This window comes from Pongo pygmaeus, chromosome 11 (assembly GCF_028885625.2).
Source record: "Pongo pygmaeus isolate AG05252 chromosome 11, NHGRI_mPonPyg2-v2.0_pri, whole genome shotgun sequence".
In the NCBI taxonomy this organism is placed as follows: domain Eukaryota; kingdom Metazoa; phylum Chordata; class Mammalia; order Primates; family Hominidae; genus Pongo; species Pongo pygmaeus.
This window is the reverse complement of record NC_072384.2, coordinates 123,084,657-123,103,814: the sequence shown is the minus strand read 5'-3', so window position 1 is coordinate 123,103,814 and position 19,158 is coordinate 123,084,657. Positions and strand designations below refer to the sequence as shown.

At 39.6% G+C, this 19,158-nt stretch overlaps 1 protein-coding gene across 2 annotated transcripts in view; it reads left to right on the top strand.

Moving 5' to 3' along the window:
• Positions 1-18,178, top strand: part of FARSB (phenylalanyl-tRNA synthetase subunit beta) — an 83,538-nt gene extending 65,360 nt beyond the window's left edge. For both annotated transcript variants that reach the window (XM_054477328.2, XM_063648000.1), the window contains exon 17: positions 17,841-18,178. In XM_054477328.2, coding sequence (XP_054333303.1) covers positions 17,841-17,992 — 152 coding nt within the window. In that variant the 3' untranslated portion in view covers positions 17,993-18,178. The remainder of the gene's footprint in view (positions 1-17,840) is intronic.
• Positions 18,179-19,158: the final 980 nt, after the last annotated feature.

The window sequence follows — 19,158 nt, the reverse complement described above, 5'->3', positions numbered from 1 at the left end:
TTTCCTGACTTTTTAATGAATGCCATTCTAACTGGTGTGAGATGGTATCTCATTGTGGTATTGATTTGCATTTCTCTGATGGCCAGTGATGATGAGCATTTTTTCATGTGTCTGTTGGCTGCATAAATGTCTTCTTTTGAGAAGTACCTGTTCATATCCTTCGCCTACTTTTTGATGGGGTTGTTTCATTTTTTCTTGTAAATTTAAGTTCTTTGTAGATTGTGAATATTAGCCCTTTGTCAGATGGGTAGATTGCAAAAATTTTCTCCCATTTTGTAGGATGCCTGTTCACTCTGATGGTGGTTTCTTTTGCTGTGCAGAAGCTCTTTAGTTTAATTAGATCCCATTTGTCTATTTTGGCTTTTGTTGCCATTGCTTTTGATGTTTTAGTGATGAAGTCCTTGCCCATGCCTATGCCCTGAATGGTATTGCCTAGGTTTTCTTCTAGGGTTTTTATGGTTTTAGGTCTAACATTTAAGTCTTTAATCCATCTTGAATTAATTTTTGTGTAAGGTGTAAGGAAGGGATCCAGTTTCAGCTTTCTACATGTGGCTAGCCAGTTTTCCCAGTGTCATTTGTTAAATAGGGAATCCTTTCCCCATTTTTTGTTTTTGTCAGTTTGTCAAACATCAGATGGTTGTAGATGTGTGGTATTATTTCTGAGGGCTCTGTTCTGTTCCATTGGTCTATATCTCTGTTTTGGTACCAGTACCATGCTGTTTTGGTTACTGTAGCCTTGTAGTATAGTTTGAAGTCAGGTAGCGTGATGCCTCCAGCTTTGTTCTTTTGGCTTAGGATTGACTTGGCGATGTGGGCTCTTTTTTGGTTCCACATGAACTTTAAAGTAGTTTTTTCCAATTCTGTGAAGAAAGTCATTGGTAGCTTGATGGGGATGGCATTGAATCTATAAATTACCTTGGGCAGTATGGCCATTTTCACGATATTGATTCCTCCTACCCATGAGCATGGAATGTTCTTCCATTTGTTTGTATCCGCTTTTATTTCATTGAGCAGTGGTTTGTAGTTCTCCTTGAAGAGGTTCTTCACGTCCCTTGTAAGTTGGATTCCTAGGTATTTTATTCTCTTTGTAGCAATTGTGAATGGGAGTTCACTCATGATCTGGCTGTCCGTTTGTCTGTTATTGGTGTATAGGAATGCTTGTGATTTTTTGCACGTAGATTTTGTATCCTGAGACTTTGCTGAAGTTGCTTATCAGCTTAAGGAGATTTTGGGCTGAGACGATGGGGTTTTCTAAATACACAATCATGTCATCTGCAAACAGGGACAATTTGACTTCAGTTTTCCTAATTGAATACCCTTTATTTCTTTCTCCTGCCTGATTGCCCTGGCCAGAACTTCCAACACTGTGTTGAATGGGAGAGGTGAGAGAGGGCATCCCTGTCTTGTGCCAGTTTTCAAAGGGAATGCTTCCAGTTTTTGCCTATTCAGTATGATATTGGCTGTGGGTTTGTCATAAACAGCTCTTATTATTTTGAGATACGTCCCATCAATACCTAGTTTATTGAGAGTTTTTAGCATGAAGGGTTGTTAAATTTTGTCAAAGGCCTTTTCTGCATCTATTGAGATAATCATGTGGTTTTTGTCTTTGGTTCTGTTTATATGCTGGATTATGTTTATTGATTTGCGTATGTTCAACCAGCCTTGCATCCCAGGGATGAAGCCAACTTGATCGTGGTGGATAAGCTTTTTGATATGCTGCTGGATTTGGTTTGCCAGTGTTTTATTGAGGATTTTTGCATCGATGTTCATCAGGGATATTGGTCTAAAATTCTCTTTTTTTGTTGTGTCTCTGCCAGGCTTTGGTATCAGGATGATGCTGGCCTCATAAAATGAGTTAGGGAGGATTCCCTCTTTTTCTATTGATTGGAATAGTTTCAGCAGGAGTGGTACCAGCTCCTCTTTGTACCTCTGATAGAATTTGACTGTGAATCCATCTGGTCCTGGATTTTTTTTGGTTGGTAGGCTCTTAATTATTGCCTCAATTTCAGAGCCTGTTATTGATCTATGCAGGGATTCAATTTCTTCCTGGTTTAGTCTTGGGAGGGTGTATGTGTCAAGGAATTTATCCATTTCGTCTAGATTTTCTAGTTTATTTGCATAGAGGTGTTTATAGTATTCTCTGATGGTAGTTTGTATTTCTGTGGGATTGGTGCTGATATTCCCTTTATCATTTTTTTAGTGCGTCTATTTGATTCTTCTCTCTTTTCTTCTTTATTAGTCTTGCTAGTGGTCTATCAATTTTGTTGATCTTTTCAAAAAACCAGCTCCTGGATTCACTGATTTTTTGTGTCTCTATCTCCTTCAGTTCTGCTCTGATCTTAGTTATTTCTTGCCTTCTGCTAGCTTTTGAATGTGTTTGCTCTTGCTTCTCTAGTTCTTTTAATTGTGATGTTAGGATGTTGATTTTAGATCTTTCCTGCTTTCTCTTGAGGGCATTCAGTGCTATGAATTTCCCTCTACACACTGCTTTAAATGTGTCCCAGAGATTCTGGTATGTGTGTCTTTGTTCTCATTGGTTTCAAAGAACATCTTTATTACTGACTTCATTTCGTTAGGTACCCAGTAGTCATTCAGGAGCAGGTTGTTCAGTTTCCATGTAGTTGTGTGGTTTTGAGTGAGTTTCTTAATCCTGAGTTCTAATTTGATTGCACTGTGGTCTGTGAGACAGTTTGTTATAATTTCTGTTCTTTTACATTTGCTGAGGAGTGCTTTACTTCCAACTATGTGGTCAATTTTGGAATAAGTGCAATGTGGTGCTGAGAAGAATGTATATTCTGTTGATTTGGGGTGGAGAGTTCTGTAGATGTCTATTAGATCCTCTTGGTGCAGAGCTGAGTTCAAGTCCTGGATATCCTTGTTAACTTTCTGTGTCATTGATCTGTATAATGTTGACAGTGGGCTGTTAAAGTCTCCCATTATTATTGTGTGGGAGTCTAAGTCTCTTTGTAGGTCTCTAAGGACTTGCTTTATGAATCTGGGTGCTCCTGTATTGGGTGCATATATATTTAGTATAGTTAGCTCTTCTTGTTGAATTGATCCCTTTACCATTATATAATGGCCTTGTCTCTTTTGATCTTTTGGTTTAAAGTCTGTTTTATCAGAGACTAGGATTGCAACCCCTGCCTTTTTCTGTTTTCCATTTGCTTGGTAGATCTTCCTCCATCCCTTTATTTTGAGCCTATGTGTGTCTCTGCACGTGAGATGAGTCTCCTGAATACAGCACACTGATGGGTCTTGATTCTATCCACTTTGCCAGTCTGTGTCTTTTAATTGGGGCATTTAGCCCATTTACATTTAAGGTTAATATTGTTATGTGTGAATTTGGTCCTGTCATTATGATGTTAGCTGGTTATTTTGCTCATTAATTGATGCAGTTTATTCCTAGTATCGATGGTCTTTACAATTTGGCATGTTTTTGCAGTGGCTGGTACCGGTTGTTCCTTTCCATGTTTAGTGCTTCCTTCAGGAGCTCTTGTAACGGAGGCCTGGTGGTGACAAAATCTCTCAGCATTTGCTTGTCTGTAAAGGATTTTATTTCTCCTTCACTTATGGAGCTTAGTTTGGCTGGATATGAAATTCTGGATTGAAAATTCTTTTCTTTAAGCATGTTGAAAATGGCCCCCACTCTCTTCTGGTTTGTAGAGTTTCTCCTGAGAGATCCACTGTTAGTCTGATGGGCTTCCCTTTGTGAGTAACTGGACCTTTCTCTCTGGCTGCCCTTAACATTTTTTTCCTTCATTTCAACCTTGGTGAATCTGACAATTATATGTCTTGGAGTTGCTCTTCTCAAGCAGTATCTTTATGGCGTTCTCTGTATTTCCTGAATTGAATGTTGGCCTGCCTTGCTAGGTTGTGGGAGTTCTCCTGGATAATATCCTGTAGAGTGTTTTCCAACTTGGTTCCATTCTCCCCATCACTTTCAGATACACCAATCAAACGTAGGTTTGGTCTTTTCACATAGTCCCATATTTCTTGGAGGCTTTGTTCATTTCTTTTTACTCTTTTTTCTCTAAACTTCTCTTCTGGCTTCATTTCATTCATTTGATCTTCAATCACCGATACCCTTTCTTCCACTTGATCCAATCAGCTACTGAAGCTCGTACATGCGTCACGTAGTTCTCGTGCCATGGTTTTCAGCTCCATCAGGTCATTTAAGGTCTTCTCTATGCTGTTTATTCTAGTTAGCCATTCTAATCTTTTTTCAAGGTTTTTAGCTTCTTTGTGATGTGTTCGAACATCCTCCTTTAGCTCAGAGAAGTTTGTTATTACTGATCTTCTGCAGCCTACTTCTGTCAACGTGTCAAAGTCATTCTCCGTCCAGCTTTGTCCCGTTGCTGGCGAAGAGCTGCAGTTCTTTGGAGGAGAAGAGGTGCTCTGATTTTTAGTATTTTCAGCTTTTCTGCTCGGTTTCTCCCCATCTTTGTGGTTTTATCTAATTTTGATCTTTGGTGATGGTGACCTACAGATGGGGTTTTGGTGTGGATGTCCTTTTTGTTGATGTTGATGCTATTCCTTTCTGTTTGTTAGTTTTCCTTCTAACAGTCAGGACCCTTAGCTGCAGGGCTGTTGGAGTTTGCTGGAGGTCTACTCCAGACCCTGTTTGCCTGGGTATCACCAGCGGAGGCTGCAGAACAGCAAATATGGTAGAATGGCAAATGTTGCTGCCTGATCCTTCCTCTGGAAGCTTTGTCTCAGAGGGCCACCTGGCTGTATGAGGTGTCAGTCGGCCCCTACTGGGAGGTATCTCCTAGTTAGGTTACTCGGGGGTCAGGGACCCACTTGAGGAGGCAGTCTGTCGGTTCTCAGATCTCAAACTCTGTGCTGGGAGAACCACTACTCTCTTCAAAGCTGTCAGACAGGGACGTTTAAGTCTGCAGAAGTTTCTGCTGCCTTTTGTTCAGCTATGCCCTGTCCCCAGAGGTGGAGTCAACAGAGGCAGGCAGGCCTTGTTGAGCTGAGGTGGGCTCCACCCAGTTCGAGCTTCCGGGCTGCTTTGTTTACCTACTCAAGCCTCAGCAATGGTGGACGCCTCTCCCCGAGCCTCGCTGCAGCCTTGCAGTTCGATCTCAGACTGCTGTGCTAGCAATGAGCAAGGCTCCGTGGGCGTGGGACCCTCCGAGCCAGGCATGGGATATAATCTCCTGGCATGCTGTTTGCTAAGACCGTTGGAAAAGGGCAGTACTAGGGTGGGAGTCGCCTGATTTTCCAGGTACTGTCTGTCACGGCTTCCCTTGGCTAGGAAAGGGAATTCTCCGACCCCTTGCGCTTGCTTACTGGGTGAGGAGATGCCCCGCCCTGCTTTGGCTCACACTCCGTGGGCTGCACCTACTTTCCAACAAGTTCCAGTGAGATGAACCTGGTACCTCAGTTGGAAATGCAGAAGTCACCTGTCTTCTGCGTCACTCACGCTGGGAGCTGTAGACTGGAGCTGTTCCTATTCGGCTATCTTGGACCCCAAATTCAGGGCAATAATTTTTAAAACTTTTTCGGGGGGAATTGGATGGAAGCTCCCTTTAAGCAACTTCTATAACTGAAGTCCCCATTTTGTTAATTTTTTATTTTGAAATAGTCAAAATTTATTTTAAAAATGCAAGTGGTATGCAAAAATTTTTTTTCTGAACTGTTTGAGAGCTAATCTGATATCACATTACCCCTGAATACTTTGGTGTATATTTCCTATAAACAAGGATGTCATTCTCTATAACCGTAATAATAATCATCAAAATCAGATGAACGTTGATGTTTATGTTAACCACCATTTAACCCTTACGCCCTATGCAAGTTTTATCAATTGTCCCTTATAGCTGTATTAGTCCGTTCTCATGCTGCTATGAAGAAATACCCAAGACTGAGTAATTTATAAAGAAAAGAGGTTTAATTGACTCACAGTTCTGCATGGCTGGGAAGGCCTCAAGAAACTTAAAATCATGGTAGAAGGCACTTCATCACAGGGCAGCAAGAGAGTGAGTAAAGGGGGTGAGAGTGAGTAAAGGGGGAAATGCCTTTTAAAAAACCATCAGATCTTGTGAGAACTCCCTTACTATCACAAGAACAGCATGGGGATAACTGCCTCCATGTCTCAATTACCTCCCACCCAGACCCTCCCATGGGGATTATGGGAACTACATTTCAAGATGAGATTTGGGTAGGGACACAGCCAAACCATATCAATAGCAAAGAGTCACTTGTTTTCTTCAGCCATCATGTCTCATTAGTCTCCTTCTGGTGATTTCTAGAATAGTCTTTTCTTCACTTTCGTGACCTTGACACTTGAAGATTACAGGCCAGTTATTTTGTAGCATGTTCCTCAATTTTGGTTTGTCTGATGTTTCTTCACTAATTAAATTCCTGTTAGGCATCTTTGGAGGAATGGTAGAGAAGTAATGCTAACTTCCCAATGCATGCTATGAAGTGGCATACAATTTTCATTTATCCCATAACTGATATGTTCACTGTAATCACTTAATTAAGGTTGAAGCTACCAGTCGTCTTTACTGTAAAGTTATTCTTTTCTCCATTATAATTAAGAAATATCTTGTGGGGGAAGAGCTTTGAAATTATGTAAATATACTGTTTCTAATCAGTTTTCCTATATACTTAGTTATGTCAGTATGGACTCATTTTTGCTGATTTTATTCAGTGTATTTAGATCCATTACAGTCATTTATTTTGATGCTCAAATTGTCCCCAGTTTGGCCAGCAGGAATCCCTTGAAGCTGGCTTCAGTTTGCTTTTAACATGTTCCCCTCCCTGTGTCCATGTGTTCTTGTTGTTCAACTCCCACTTATGAGTGAGAACATGCAGTGCTTGGTTTTCTGTTCCTGTGTTAGTTTAGTTCTTTTTCTTTATTGAGAATCTTGGTTCCTAGTGAATTTACATTATTGCTCTTTTTTTTTTTTTTTTTTCTTTTGGAGACATAGTCTTGCTGTGTCCCCCAGGCTGGAGTGCAGTGGCGTGATCTCGGCTCACTGCAACCTCTGCCTCCTGAGTTCAAGCAATTCTCCTGCCTCAGCCTCCCGAGTAGCTGAGATTACAGGTGCCTGCCACCACACCCGACTAATTTTTTGTATTTTTAGTAGAGGTGGGTTTCATCATGTTGGCCAGGCTGGTCTTGACTCCTGATCTCAAGTGATCTGCCTTCCTTGGCCTCCCAAAGTGCTGGGGTTACAGGTGTGAGCCACTGCGCCCGAATTTACATTATTACTTGTTTGCTCATTCCACTTATCTATTTGTCTATCATAGTTTCAAAATAAAAATACTGATACTATTATCAACAATATGATTATTGAAAGCAGTTTAAAATTTATCCTTATTACTTTTTGTACTTAGAATATAGGCTATAAATAAGGGACGTAGAGAGAACTCTGGCTTCCACACCGTTCTCTCCCTGCCTCTATAGGTTATGATTTTTATTAGTTTTCAGTTTATCCTTCTGATGTATGTGCGCACACACCTGCGTGTGTGTGTTCCTATTCTCTTCCACTTTTTCAGCTGAGGGGCTGATACTTTACACACTGTTCTGTACCTTTCTTCATTTTACCTGACAGCCTACATTGGAGATGATTCTGTAGCAGCATATAGAGATCTTCCTCCTTCCTTTTGACTTCTCTGGGGTACTTCATTTTATGGAGTTCCACAGTGTAATCAACTAATTTCCTGTGGATTAACATTGAGTTGTTTCCAATCTTTTGCTATTACAGATTGTGTTACAGCGAATAGTCTTGTGCATATGTTATTTGGTAATGCCACTGTATCTCTGGGACAGATTCCTGGAAGTGTGGGATCACTGGGACAAAGTAAATAAATTCATATTTTCACCAGACACTGCCAAACACCCCTCCATAGGATTTCTAGTTCCAACGTTGTACAAACGCGGCAGCAACACTTGAGAGGACTTATTTCTCCACAGCCGTGGTCACCAGACTTCTTGTCTTTGCCAGTCTTTCAGATGGGAAATGGTGTCTCACTGTAGTTTTAATTGAATTTCCCTTGCCGTGAGCAAGTGTAACATATTTACATGTTTACAAGGACGTTTTTATTTCCTTTTCTGTGATCCACCTGTCTTTTTACTTATTTCTTTAGGTTTGTCAATCTTCTCTAGTTTTAGGAACCTCCTATGTAGTGTGGCTGTCAACCCTTCATGATATACATATGCTATTTTTTCAGTTTGTCAACTGTCTTTTGACTCCAACTGCTCAGAAGCTAATAGCGTATCTATTATGGTTTATCTAGGAAATTCAAAAATTGTTGAAAAACCACTTTTTTGACATTCCCTGTATTTCTTTCTAACAAGCAAGATTCTAGAAACCTTTAATAACTAAATGCTTGCTCTGATTTTTAAAAATATGTTAATCCATAATCTGCTTTGTTTAAAAATTGGAAATGTTTCTTTTACTGTGGACTTTTGGGGCAGTGGGGATGCAGAAACATAACAGAACATCCATTAGAGATCTGTCTTCTCCAGAGTTTCATTCATCTGTCAGCACATTTCTTCTCTCCCCATATTATTCCTTTTTTGAGAGACTCCTTTCTGCTTTTTAGCTTAAATTACTCTTCTATATATATATTACATCATTGCAGAAATCCAACAGATTGACATTCATTTAAAGTATTCCCAATACCTTCATAAAAATGATAGGAGGCCTGTTAACTTTACTGAGGTCTCAGTTGTGGTTTTGACTTTGACCAATTATTTTGTTTTACACTGGGGTTGAATAGCTGTGGCCTAACCTTGGGCTCTTTGAGAAATGAATACTGTCATTCATTTGGGTGACTTGGGCAACCCTGGAAACACATCTGAGCACCTGTTGGCTCATGTGGGCTGTGGGTCAGGAATGTGATCTTCTTGCTGAGGGTCTTACGAGGCCAAGTAAAATGTCTCAAGACCCCCTGGCCCTTCCTGTCTTGAAGGGTTTTTTGTGTCATAGTTGTACTTTCCTCTACTTCTCCCCTTCCAAGAACCAGAACCCTCATTTTCCCCCTTCTGAGTCACTATATTTTGTCACTCACCTTTCAGAAGATAAAGGTTTCTAGTCACTCTCATAATCCCTAAAGTCCCTTAGTTTGTGAATTGCATTCTCTGAAAAAAGGTTTCCTCTTGGAATTATTTTCCTAGGTTGATTTGGGACTTTTTTTTTTCCTGCCAGTGGAATTTTTTTTTTTAAAGGCAGTAGTTGTGTTATGCAGGAGAAAGTTTTTTATTGGTGTTGTACAAGATGAGATCAATATAATCTTCTATTTGTGGTTTGTTGCTAGTACCACTACTAGAAGTGCATTGTTTAACATTTTGCTATATAAGGAGCTATACAATGATTCATTTTCTTTTTACCTATGTAGTACTTTTTTTTTTTTTTTTTTTGAGATGGTGTCTCACTATGTTGCCTAGGCTAGTTTTGAACACCTGGTCTCAAGCCACCTTCCTGCCTCAGCCTCCCAAAGCACTAGGATTGCAGGTGTGCACCACTATGCCTCACCTTTAATACTACTTTTAGAAAAGGGAAGTAATCCAAGAAAGACTCTATGCTTGTAGAAGCCTTATTTATACTAATGAATAATAGGAAACAACTTCAGGATGAAATACTTAAAGAATAAGTTGACAAGCTATGGCATATAAATATAATGGAATGTGATTAAAATGTCTTTAGACACGTGAATATAAACTCACTTGAAAAAGCAGTCCCAAGATGGAATAGACATTAATTCATTATATATAATATTTATTATGTATAATATTCATGTATATAATATTTACTTGTGTGTAATGAATGTGTTGTTTGTAAAACCCTAGGATGCATGCTAATCAACTGTGATAGAGTCCGTATAACACTGCGTGTTGCGGCAAGTCATTCTGTCACTAATCCATGTGATTAAAGACTTAATTCCTTCACACCAGTTTCTTCATCTGTAAAATGGCAATGACGATATCTGTCCCATCAACACCCTAGAGTTGTCAGGGGAGGCAGTTGCAAGAATTTGTGAAAGCATTTTGGAATGTGTAAATCTCTTCAGAGTAAACTTGGAGTAGATCTTAGGTCTATCTGTCTTGAGAAAAGCAACATTGGATGAGCTACAGAGTGGGTTTCAGGAAAACCTGAGTTCTGATCTCAATTCTGCTCTTACCTGTTTTCTTAACCTGTCTAGTCTAGTATCTATTTTTTTCATATATTAAGTGAAGGAAATGGACAGGATTGCTTCCAAGGTCATTTCCGGTTTTAAGATTCTGCAGTTTAAATTCAGAAGGAATTTCTGCCACAGGTTCTAATATTTCAGCTCTTTTTCTTTGCCTTTTTAGATGGTGTCCCTGTGGTACTTATCTGCTGAAATAATTCCAACTTTGTTTCAAGAATCTGAAATTTATTCATACAAGTACCTGTGTTATATGGGATTTAAAAAATAAATAGTTCTGTTTTCCATGGAAGGCTCTAGGTTTTGTCAGTATTGTGCTGTATTAATATTACAGACCCTACTTGGGTATGTCTTAAGGTGGAAGATGATGAACTGTCAGTCTTTCTTATTTTCTCTTAAGTTTTGTTTGTTTATTTAATTGTAAACCAGAAGAAGTTTGTAAACATGAAATGGACAGCTTGACCAAAAGCTTAAAAACATTCTGCTTTAGTAAGGCCTTATGTGCCTATGGGCCACACACAGAGGAGCCGATTCCACGCCCCTTCTTCACCTTTTGCTTACTCTCCAGCCTCTACTATTGCTTGCCTAGGGCAAGCCTCCTGATCTCCTTGTGCTTCACTTTTTCCCATCTGTAACTTGTCTGTCCCACAAAGGGCTTGGCCAGGGCTGCACTGGGAATGAGTGAATAGAAGGCGAGGTGCCATGTTTTTGCAATTTCATTATTCTTTCATTTTTCTTTTCTTTGTTTTTGAGATGGAGTCTCACTCTGTCACCCAGGCTGGAGTGCAGTGGTGAGATCTCAGTTTACTGCAACCTCCCCCTCCCGAGTTCAAGCGATTCTCTTGTCTCAGCCTCCCGAGTAGCTGGGACTACGGGCGCCCACCATCACGCCCGGCTAATTTTTTTTCTATTTTTTGGTAGAGATGGGGTTTCACCGTGTTAGCCAGGATGGTCTCGATCTCCTGACCTCATGATCCGCCTGCCTTGGCCTCCCAAAGTGCTGGGATTACACGCATGAGCTACCGCGCCCGGCCCCAGCTAATTTTTTTGTATTTTTAGTAGAGACAGGGTTTCACCATGTTGGCCAGGATGGTCTCGATCTCCTGACCTCGTGATCTTCCAGCCTTGGCCTCCCAAAGTGCTGGGATTACAGGCGTGAGCCACCGTGCCCGGCCTCCTTTTTCTTTTACATGCCCTACTTGTCACCTGAAATCTTACTCTGAAACTAAAACAGCTATCAAAATTACATGTTTAAAGTTACGTTTGCACTAAGTTAGCTAAAGGTCTCAATTGAATAAGTTAACTAACTGTGAAATTTGGATACAATCTCATACAGTCGACATTTCCATTCTTTCCTTAATTAGCCTTACCACAGTCTCTTTTTAATTATTTCACTGTACTTATGGAGGAAGTAATAAATTATTCCTTTTGGTTTGAGAAATCATCCCCTTAAAGATTTTTGTCAGGTGAAAGACTGGGTAAAGAACCATTTGTTGGCCCAAGAAGGCAGAGTGATTTCTTTTATTTTTGAAGTTGTTATTCTAAATATATTCTATACATATTGAAGAAATGTGAAAATTTTGGGGGAAAATGATATGGGTGTCAGACAAATATAGAATGATGGCATTATTTAAGAACAGAAGTTTTCAAAACAGACTGACAGTGAGGGTACTTTTTAACCTAGAGGTAAAAATCCTTTGGTTTTACACAGTTGGAGAGTGATTTAAAGTTACAATTAGCTGGGTCATCTTGAAGCTCTTCCAACATTCCTGACCTCCTTTAGGTTTTAAAATATGAGTGTGCATGTGTGCATGAGAGTCACATAGTTAAGATTAGACTTTAAAATAGATCTCAACGTTTCCCAAGCATTTTCTATTTAATCATTTCGTATTTGCCCTAATTAACTAAACATTTCATAAGAAATGTTAAAAAGTAAAAACCACAGGAATAAATGATAAATGATAAATTTCTCTACACAAATTAAGACTGGGAAATTTTGGAGTTACGATTCTAAATATTTAGTCACAAGGAGATTGTGGTAATTGTTAAAAGATGGTTGTTTATTGAAGACATTTCTCCATCACTTAGAGGACTAGGTAGTGTGGGTTTTGCTGATTTCTTTTGAAGCGTAAGGTCCTACAGGATCCTGTCCGGATTTGTAATAGTATGCCCTACCCTGTGTTGATGGAATGTTGCTGCGTCATGGGCTCTCTGAGTTCCATGCTGTGGGGTTAAGTAGGTACCAGTTCCCTCACATCCAGTTGCCTTCACTTTAAGAGTTAATGGTGTCTGCAGGTGTGTTGGGATTAGCACTGTAAAGTTGTGTGAGGGGCTTTTCTTTCTTTTGATCTTCAGAAAGGGATGAAAGATGGCCATTAAACTCAAGGGATTAGGTCCCCTTTCTTTACAGACTTTAGGTACCATAAATATTGCACTTCAAATGCAAGGTGAAGAATTGTATACATCAGGGGAAAATAGGTGTTTTATATTACCAGTTGGAAATCATTCAGTCTCCACTTACAAATTAAATGGTCTTTGCAGAGACATTTTCTCCCAACTGAGTGTACTAGGATCTGAAAAAATGTTTTTGTGCTTTTATCTCAATAGTGATGTTTTTTCCTCCTCATATTCCTAAACCTTTTTCTTTCCTTTTATAAGCTCTAATGTCTTACCTACATTGTACCGTTTTCCCCCTTGAGTTCTCTCCCCTTGTTGTAGTCCATCGGTGCGCTCAAAAAACTGCTGGTTCTAAAACTTCAAGAACAGCCACCTTTAAGAATGACACCGTGCTCACGTGGGATAAGTGTGTGTTTCGTTTTATAGCCTCTGTATGCTGTCTCTTCCTTTAAATCAACATTGTTTAGAAAAGGAAGGTGATGTTGATGGGCTGGCAGCAGAGTCCTACAATTCCTGTTACTGCATTCTTAGAAAACTAGTGGGAAACCAGGAGGAAGTTCCTCCTCTGTAGGAAATTATGGTTCCAGTCTCATTCCACACTTTGCCTTGTCACCCACCCTGTCAATTTCACCCCAGAATGGAACACTGGAGATGTTTTTTTCCCCTTTTCTGGGAGGAGAAGGGCTTGGGTAGATGCCAGCCCCTGAATCAGCCTGTGAAATGATTATTCCTCCCTTCACTCCATAGTACATAATTAGTCACCTAGAACATATTTACAGTACATTCAGTTGGCCCAGTGGCTTACAATATCTATATAATTTTGTATTTTTTTAGTTCATTCCTGAAGTTGGAGACTTATGTATAGTTAAAACTCATTATGATAGTTTCTGTTGTTTGCTATGACATATGTGACATATGGACATTCCTTTTCCAGTGTTCCCTGCCCCCCCACTTTATATTTTGTTCTTATTTCTTTATTGCAGAAATTTTGGGTGGTTAAGTACCAGATTGCAAGCAGTACAATATGTGGGTTCGAGCCTCACATCATGTATTAGTAATGTAAAAAAAGAAAAGGAAAAATAAAACTGTACGGGTAGATGACTTTTTATAGATGGGCCAAATAAAATACCAAATGAATGAGTTGAATATAGCCAGTAGCAGGGGGATTAAGATCAGGAATTAAGACCCTGATTAAGAAGGTGCTTGATAACACCTTCTAATGTTTTCAGATTAGGGGGTCTGCTCAGCTACCCCCTTAAGCTTCTACTTCCAATGTTCCCTAAAATTATAGGAATGACTCTATGTGTAAAGCTTATCCAAACTTTGGGCCTATAATATTTCTCTTAAAAAGAAAAAAAAAAGATGAGGCAAAAAGAAACTGTGAAAAGTGTTTAGCAATGAGCAAGAGAGGGAGCTTACAAACTCTTTGATGGTCAATTAGCCAGAAAATGTGCTAAAGACTGGGTGCTGTGCTGGATTGCAGGCCCAGGAATTACCCCCAAGCTCCTCAGAGTGGTCCTGCCGTTTGAGCACGGAGACAATTACAGACCTCTAGGAGATGCTACAAAGGCGTTAATTAAGGGACTTACTGACACCCCACTAAGTTTTGGAAATTGAATTCTTTTTTGTGCTTACCTGATGTTTCTTTTGTCCAGACTTTCACATGTATTTCAACAGAGAACACTATTTCCCCCACATATGTTTTATGTTGGAAGCCGTTTACTGTGATAGATAGCAGCAAAGCTGAGAGTTTAACCAGCGTAAGGAAGTAGGTAGAAAAGTGGGCTGGGAGGCTTTTTGCTGGGGAGCATTTTGGGCTCAGATTGAAAATTGTAATACTGCGCATCTTGAAACATCAGTAAGAGAAAACTAATGTACTTTATAGAATTTGAATTTTAGAATTCCCATTTCACAAAGCGATGTCATTTTCTTTGAAATGGCAACTTTATGTTTCTAGACACAGCATGCTGCTCTTTCTCTAAAAATATGTTTTTGTTTGTTGATGCTGTAAGGTTAGCCTTTGGCTACCACCCAGGTCTGATTTTTCGCAAGCCTAGACTCATATTTTGTTCCATTTAGATGTGACTGTTTTTGCTTCTGGAAATACTCTGCTTTAAGATGCATTAGTCCTAGCTAGAGCACTATGATCACATTAATCTACCGGAGTTATTGTGCTCAACTACCCCCTTTCTGCCAACAGTGGAGAGAGATGCTCTCATCTTTTAACTCTAGGGCCTAATTGTTGCCCAAGTCGGCTATATCTCCCTTGTTTTCTTAGTGAAGTAGTTATGCTCTCTTCTGTCCTTTGAAGCATTTCACTTCTGCCTGCAAAGTTTGGTTTGAACCTTAAAGGTTTTCAAAAGCACTAAGAAATACTTCTGTTTTAGTAACGTTATATTTTCCTTCAGTATTTCTAGTTTACATGTAATATCTGTCAAGTGGCACATTTTTTAGGTTCTCTCTGTTGTACCAATAGACAACTTGAAGGAGCTTTTATGTGCGTACCACTTAATTTGTGTGTGAGGAGGACAGAACCTTAACCTTGCTGAAAAAAGGAGTCGATAAGAAAATCACAAGAAGTGTTTAAACTGTGATGACAATTTTAACTTGCCATTTTTTCATTTTTCACAAGGTCAGTTTCACAAGTGTGCAGTTTCAGCAAAGTCGAGTTTATACGGGAATCTTATGACTGGGCTTCATTTTTACATGTGGATTGGTAGGGAAGGATAATTTGTATTGGATGATAGGGCAGCAGGCTTCCTTTTTACGAGTGAGTTGGTAGGGGAGGACGATTAGTATTGGACAAGAGGTAGCAGGCTCCTGTATGTGCTATCAGCTCCATTGGACTGCTGTGAAGGCCTTCTGACCCCAGAGCAGTTTGAGATGCTGCAGTGGCCTGGATGGGTCTATGTGCCCAGGTGACAGGTGAGAGCTTTTGATATTTATGTTATGTAGAATACTCATATACTTGGATATGTTTTAAATAAAGCATAATGTGAATTTTAGTTCTTTTTTGCTTTTCTTTGGAAAGAGGGAAAATTATACTTAGTGACACAAATATTTTTGTCTGATCAAGTACCTGACTGATTAATGAGCTAAAGCAAAGTTTGATCCAAACTTCTGGAGAGAGGTAGAGCTGGCAACTGAAGAAGAATATAACTGAATTTTGCTAAAAAAAGTGCTGATTCGAAAAGTTGTTTTATGAAGTAAAAATTCTAAGCTGTTATCTCTTAGGCTTTATTTTGCTAACATTGTTAGAACTAGCACATCTGGCTTAGATTCTAAAATAGTTTGGTTTTATGCTTCAGTAAAAATGAAACCAATCAAATTGGAATTGAAGATAGATGAAAGGATGGATTTTGGTACAATGAGGATTCTTAAACACAGTAAAGTTATCAGGGAAGATCCTGAACATTGCCTTTCTGAGTGTCCCTTAAAAATAGACTGGTGTCAAACATCAGCATCACACAATATACCCAGGTAACAAACTTGAACACGTACCCCTTGAATCTATTAATAAGATAAAAGTTCATAAAAACCACAGCAACCTGGTGTCTTTTTTCAGGTAGTGTGGTTGTATTCAAGTCTAGCTCTGTATAGGGGTGCCGGGGTGCTGGGATAAATAATTCCCAGCAGTCCTTCCAGTTCTGCAGTTCTTGATTATATTGCTTACCATCAACACTTTATATAATCTTTACTTACATGTCATTTGAAGATTTTTTTCTCCTTTGGGGAGTCGAGGGGAGGAGAGTTTTGTCTCTTAAGTTAGATATTTATTTTGATAGAATTAAAATGTACCATCTTTATCAGATTTAGTAATATTCACATGAAACTAAGGCTCTATAATATTAGTTGGGTTTGGTTTCTGCATTGTTTTATTTGGTTTCCCTCCCTATCCTCACCCTAAGTGTGGATTAGTGCACAGAGCCAGATAGTTAAATGCAGTCACTGAAATTCTTGCTTTAAAAGATAGTGAGGCAGAATTGTTTAGTTTGGAGCAATGTGAAAAAGAGGCCACCTTAATATTTCACCTCTGTTGCTTTGGGTTTACTTAAGAATGACAATTTAGAATGTTTTCCAGCTCTTTCCCCAGAAATATAAACAAAGATCCTTCTCTGCTGGTCAAGAAATATATGTAATTGTCCTTTGTCTCTGTGGTACTAACTTGACAGTAGCGGGTTCCCCTCCCCTCCAACCTGATTCTGTATTTCTTAAGCATGCTGACCTTGGAACCATTAGTAGAGACTCAGCAGTTTACTCTTTCATCAATAATGCACTCACTCTGAAGTGGCAGGCTGGACGCTGTGGCCCAGCTCTGCATGGGTATTTTTAGTTTATGCCAGTAAATGTTTCTGTTGAATCGGTCAGGAGCTGCAGGCCTGATCCCTTTTCAAGTTGGTGGTGAGAGCAATGAGTCAGCATATTTGTAAACTTCAGGAGAGTACAGAACATTGATAAATTACTGTGGCACTGGTAATTTCATGAATATGGAGTGGGCCTATATGTTCATTTTTAGCTCTGTAAATCTCAAGAACTGTTACTGCCTTGGTAAGCTGTATCAGTGCATTGGCACCCAGATAAAGAGGACTTTCTGCCTGTCTTGAAGTAAATGAGGTATCAACCCAGACTTGTGTTAGGCTGGCCTTTGCTGTGGTTTTACAGTAGATGCTCCAGAACTGCTTAGAAAGCTCTTTTCAGATGGGAATGTGGGTTGCCTTCTGGTAGCATGGACTGTCATCAGAGGTGTGGTTCCCTCGGTAGCCGGCCTATGACACTGCGGCTCCAGTTTCTTTATGTAATGAGGTGAGAAAGAGTGAGGAAGAGTTGTACAGAGCAAATGAATTCAGTGTCAGTGTCTTAATCCAGTGAGCGTTGCTGTGGAAAAACCTGTTTGAAAACAGGTTCTTCCCATGCAAGTTCATCAGTTTTATGTTTCATTTTTTTCCTTTTGTCCTTTTTAGGACCGGTTCCAAGTGCAGGCAGAGTTCCCCTGGGACTTCTGACTGTGGACCTTCAGCAGCCTCTATGATTTCATCCTTCCTGCTCGGGCCCCTGTTACCAAAAATACAGGACCCTTATTTTCATATTTGCCCTGGATTTTTTCCTTGCAAGAGTTTCTTGATAGCAAATCCTTCTTTTAAATACTAGAAAGTATGAGGAAGCATTCTCTTTTCATAGCCAGTGGTTTAAAGAAGAATAGTTATTTTTAAAGTAGACTAGTGAGCTTTTAGTGTTAAACGTCTATTGACGTTTTGCCAGAAGAAACATTGATTTTTCTCTCACTTTCTCTTTTTCAGGGCCTGCTTTCTTCCCCGGGCGATGTGCAGAGATCTTTGCCAGGGGTCAAAGCGTCGGGAAGCTTGGGGTCCTTCATCCTGACGTTATCACCAAATTTGAGCTGACCATGCCCTGCTCCTCCCTAGAAATCAATATTGGACCCTTTTTGTGAAGATTGGTCTCTGTGGTGTGATTCTCTTCCCAGGTGTCCCTTTCTCCTCCCCTAGTGTCCTTAAGTCCTCCTCCACAGGGAACATCTATTTGGGCTTTAATGTTTAATAAAGTAGAAAGCACTGTCTGGCTGTGTGGGTAGAGACCACCCTTTCCCTGCATTAGGCCAGCTTGTGCCATATACGAATGTGGTGTCTGTGTGTGAAGCTGCATTGTTGGGTAAAAGCCCCGTGGAGTGCCGGAGAAATGCACTAGCAGAGTGCAGGATCTGTTCTGAAAGGCAGACGTGCTCCTCAGACATCAGAACATCACATTGGAACAGATTACTCCTGCATAACAAGATCCCATTTCTTTCTTTATTGATAAAACAAGATAATTGATGAGAGTTCATGTTGCATGAGTTTGAGAAAACTGAGGGGTTTAGCTTTGATTTTCTACATTTGACATGTATTCATCATTGAGAAACACTAAAATAACAATATTTTTAGAAAACATTTAAGAATCAATTATGGTCCAACAATTATAGCTTCTGAGGTCAGTTTAAAGTGAAAGAAAAATCTGTAATACAAGGATTCAAAATATGTGAGGGTGCATAGGTATTTTTTACTCTATCTGTGATACTCTAAGATAGAGTACATGCAACAAAGATCTGTTCTGATGTAAGAGTTAAAATGGACAAGTATTGATATCAATGCAGTATGAACATTAGGAAACAATGAGAAGCTTATTTTTGCCATAGGCCATACATGTTACTGTAATCAGTCAGTTATAAAATCATGGTTTTAAATACTTAATTGAGCTACTAGTTTCTCTCTTGCAGGGAGATATTAGACCTCTCTTTTTCTGAAGCTAAGCTTCAGCCAATCCTCCTTGTTTTATATCCTAATTTCCTTTCTTACTTCAATCTAGAATTCTCCAGTAGGTACCATCTCTGGAAAAAAGCTGGGTCTAATGTTTGAGAGAAGTTCCCAGGTAATATTGAAGTAATAAGAAATATGATAAAATATAATACTTTAAAGTCCCAGTAGAAATAGCTAACAAAGGCCGGGTGCGCTGTGGCTCATGCCTGTAATCCTAGCACTTTGGGAGGCTGAGGTGGGCAGATCACTTGAGGCCAATAGTTCGAGATCAGCCTGACCAACATGATGAAATGCCATCTCTACTAAA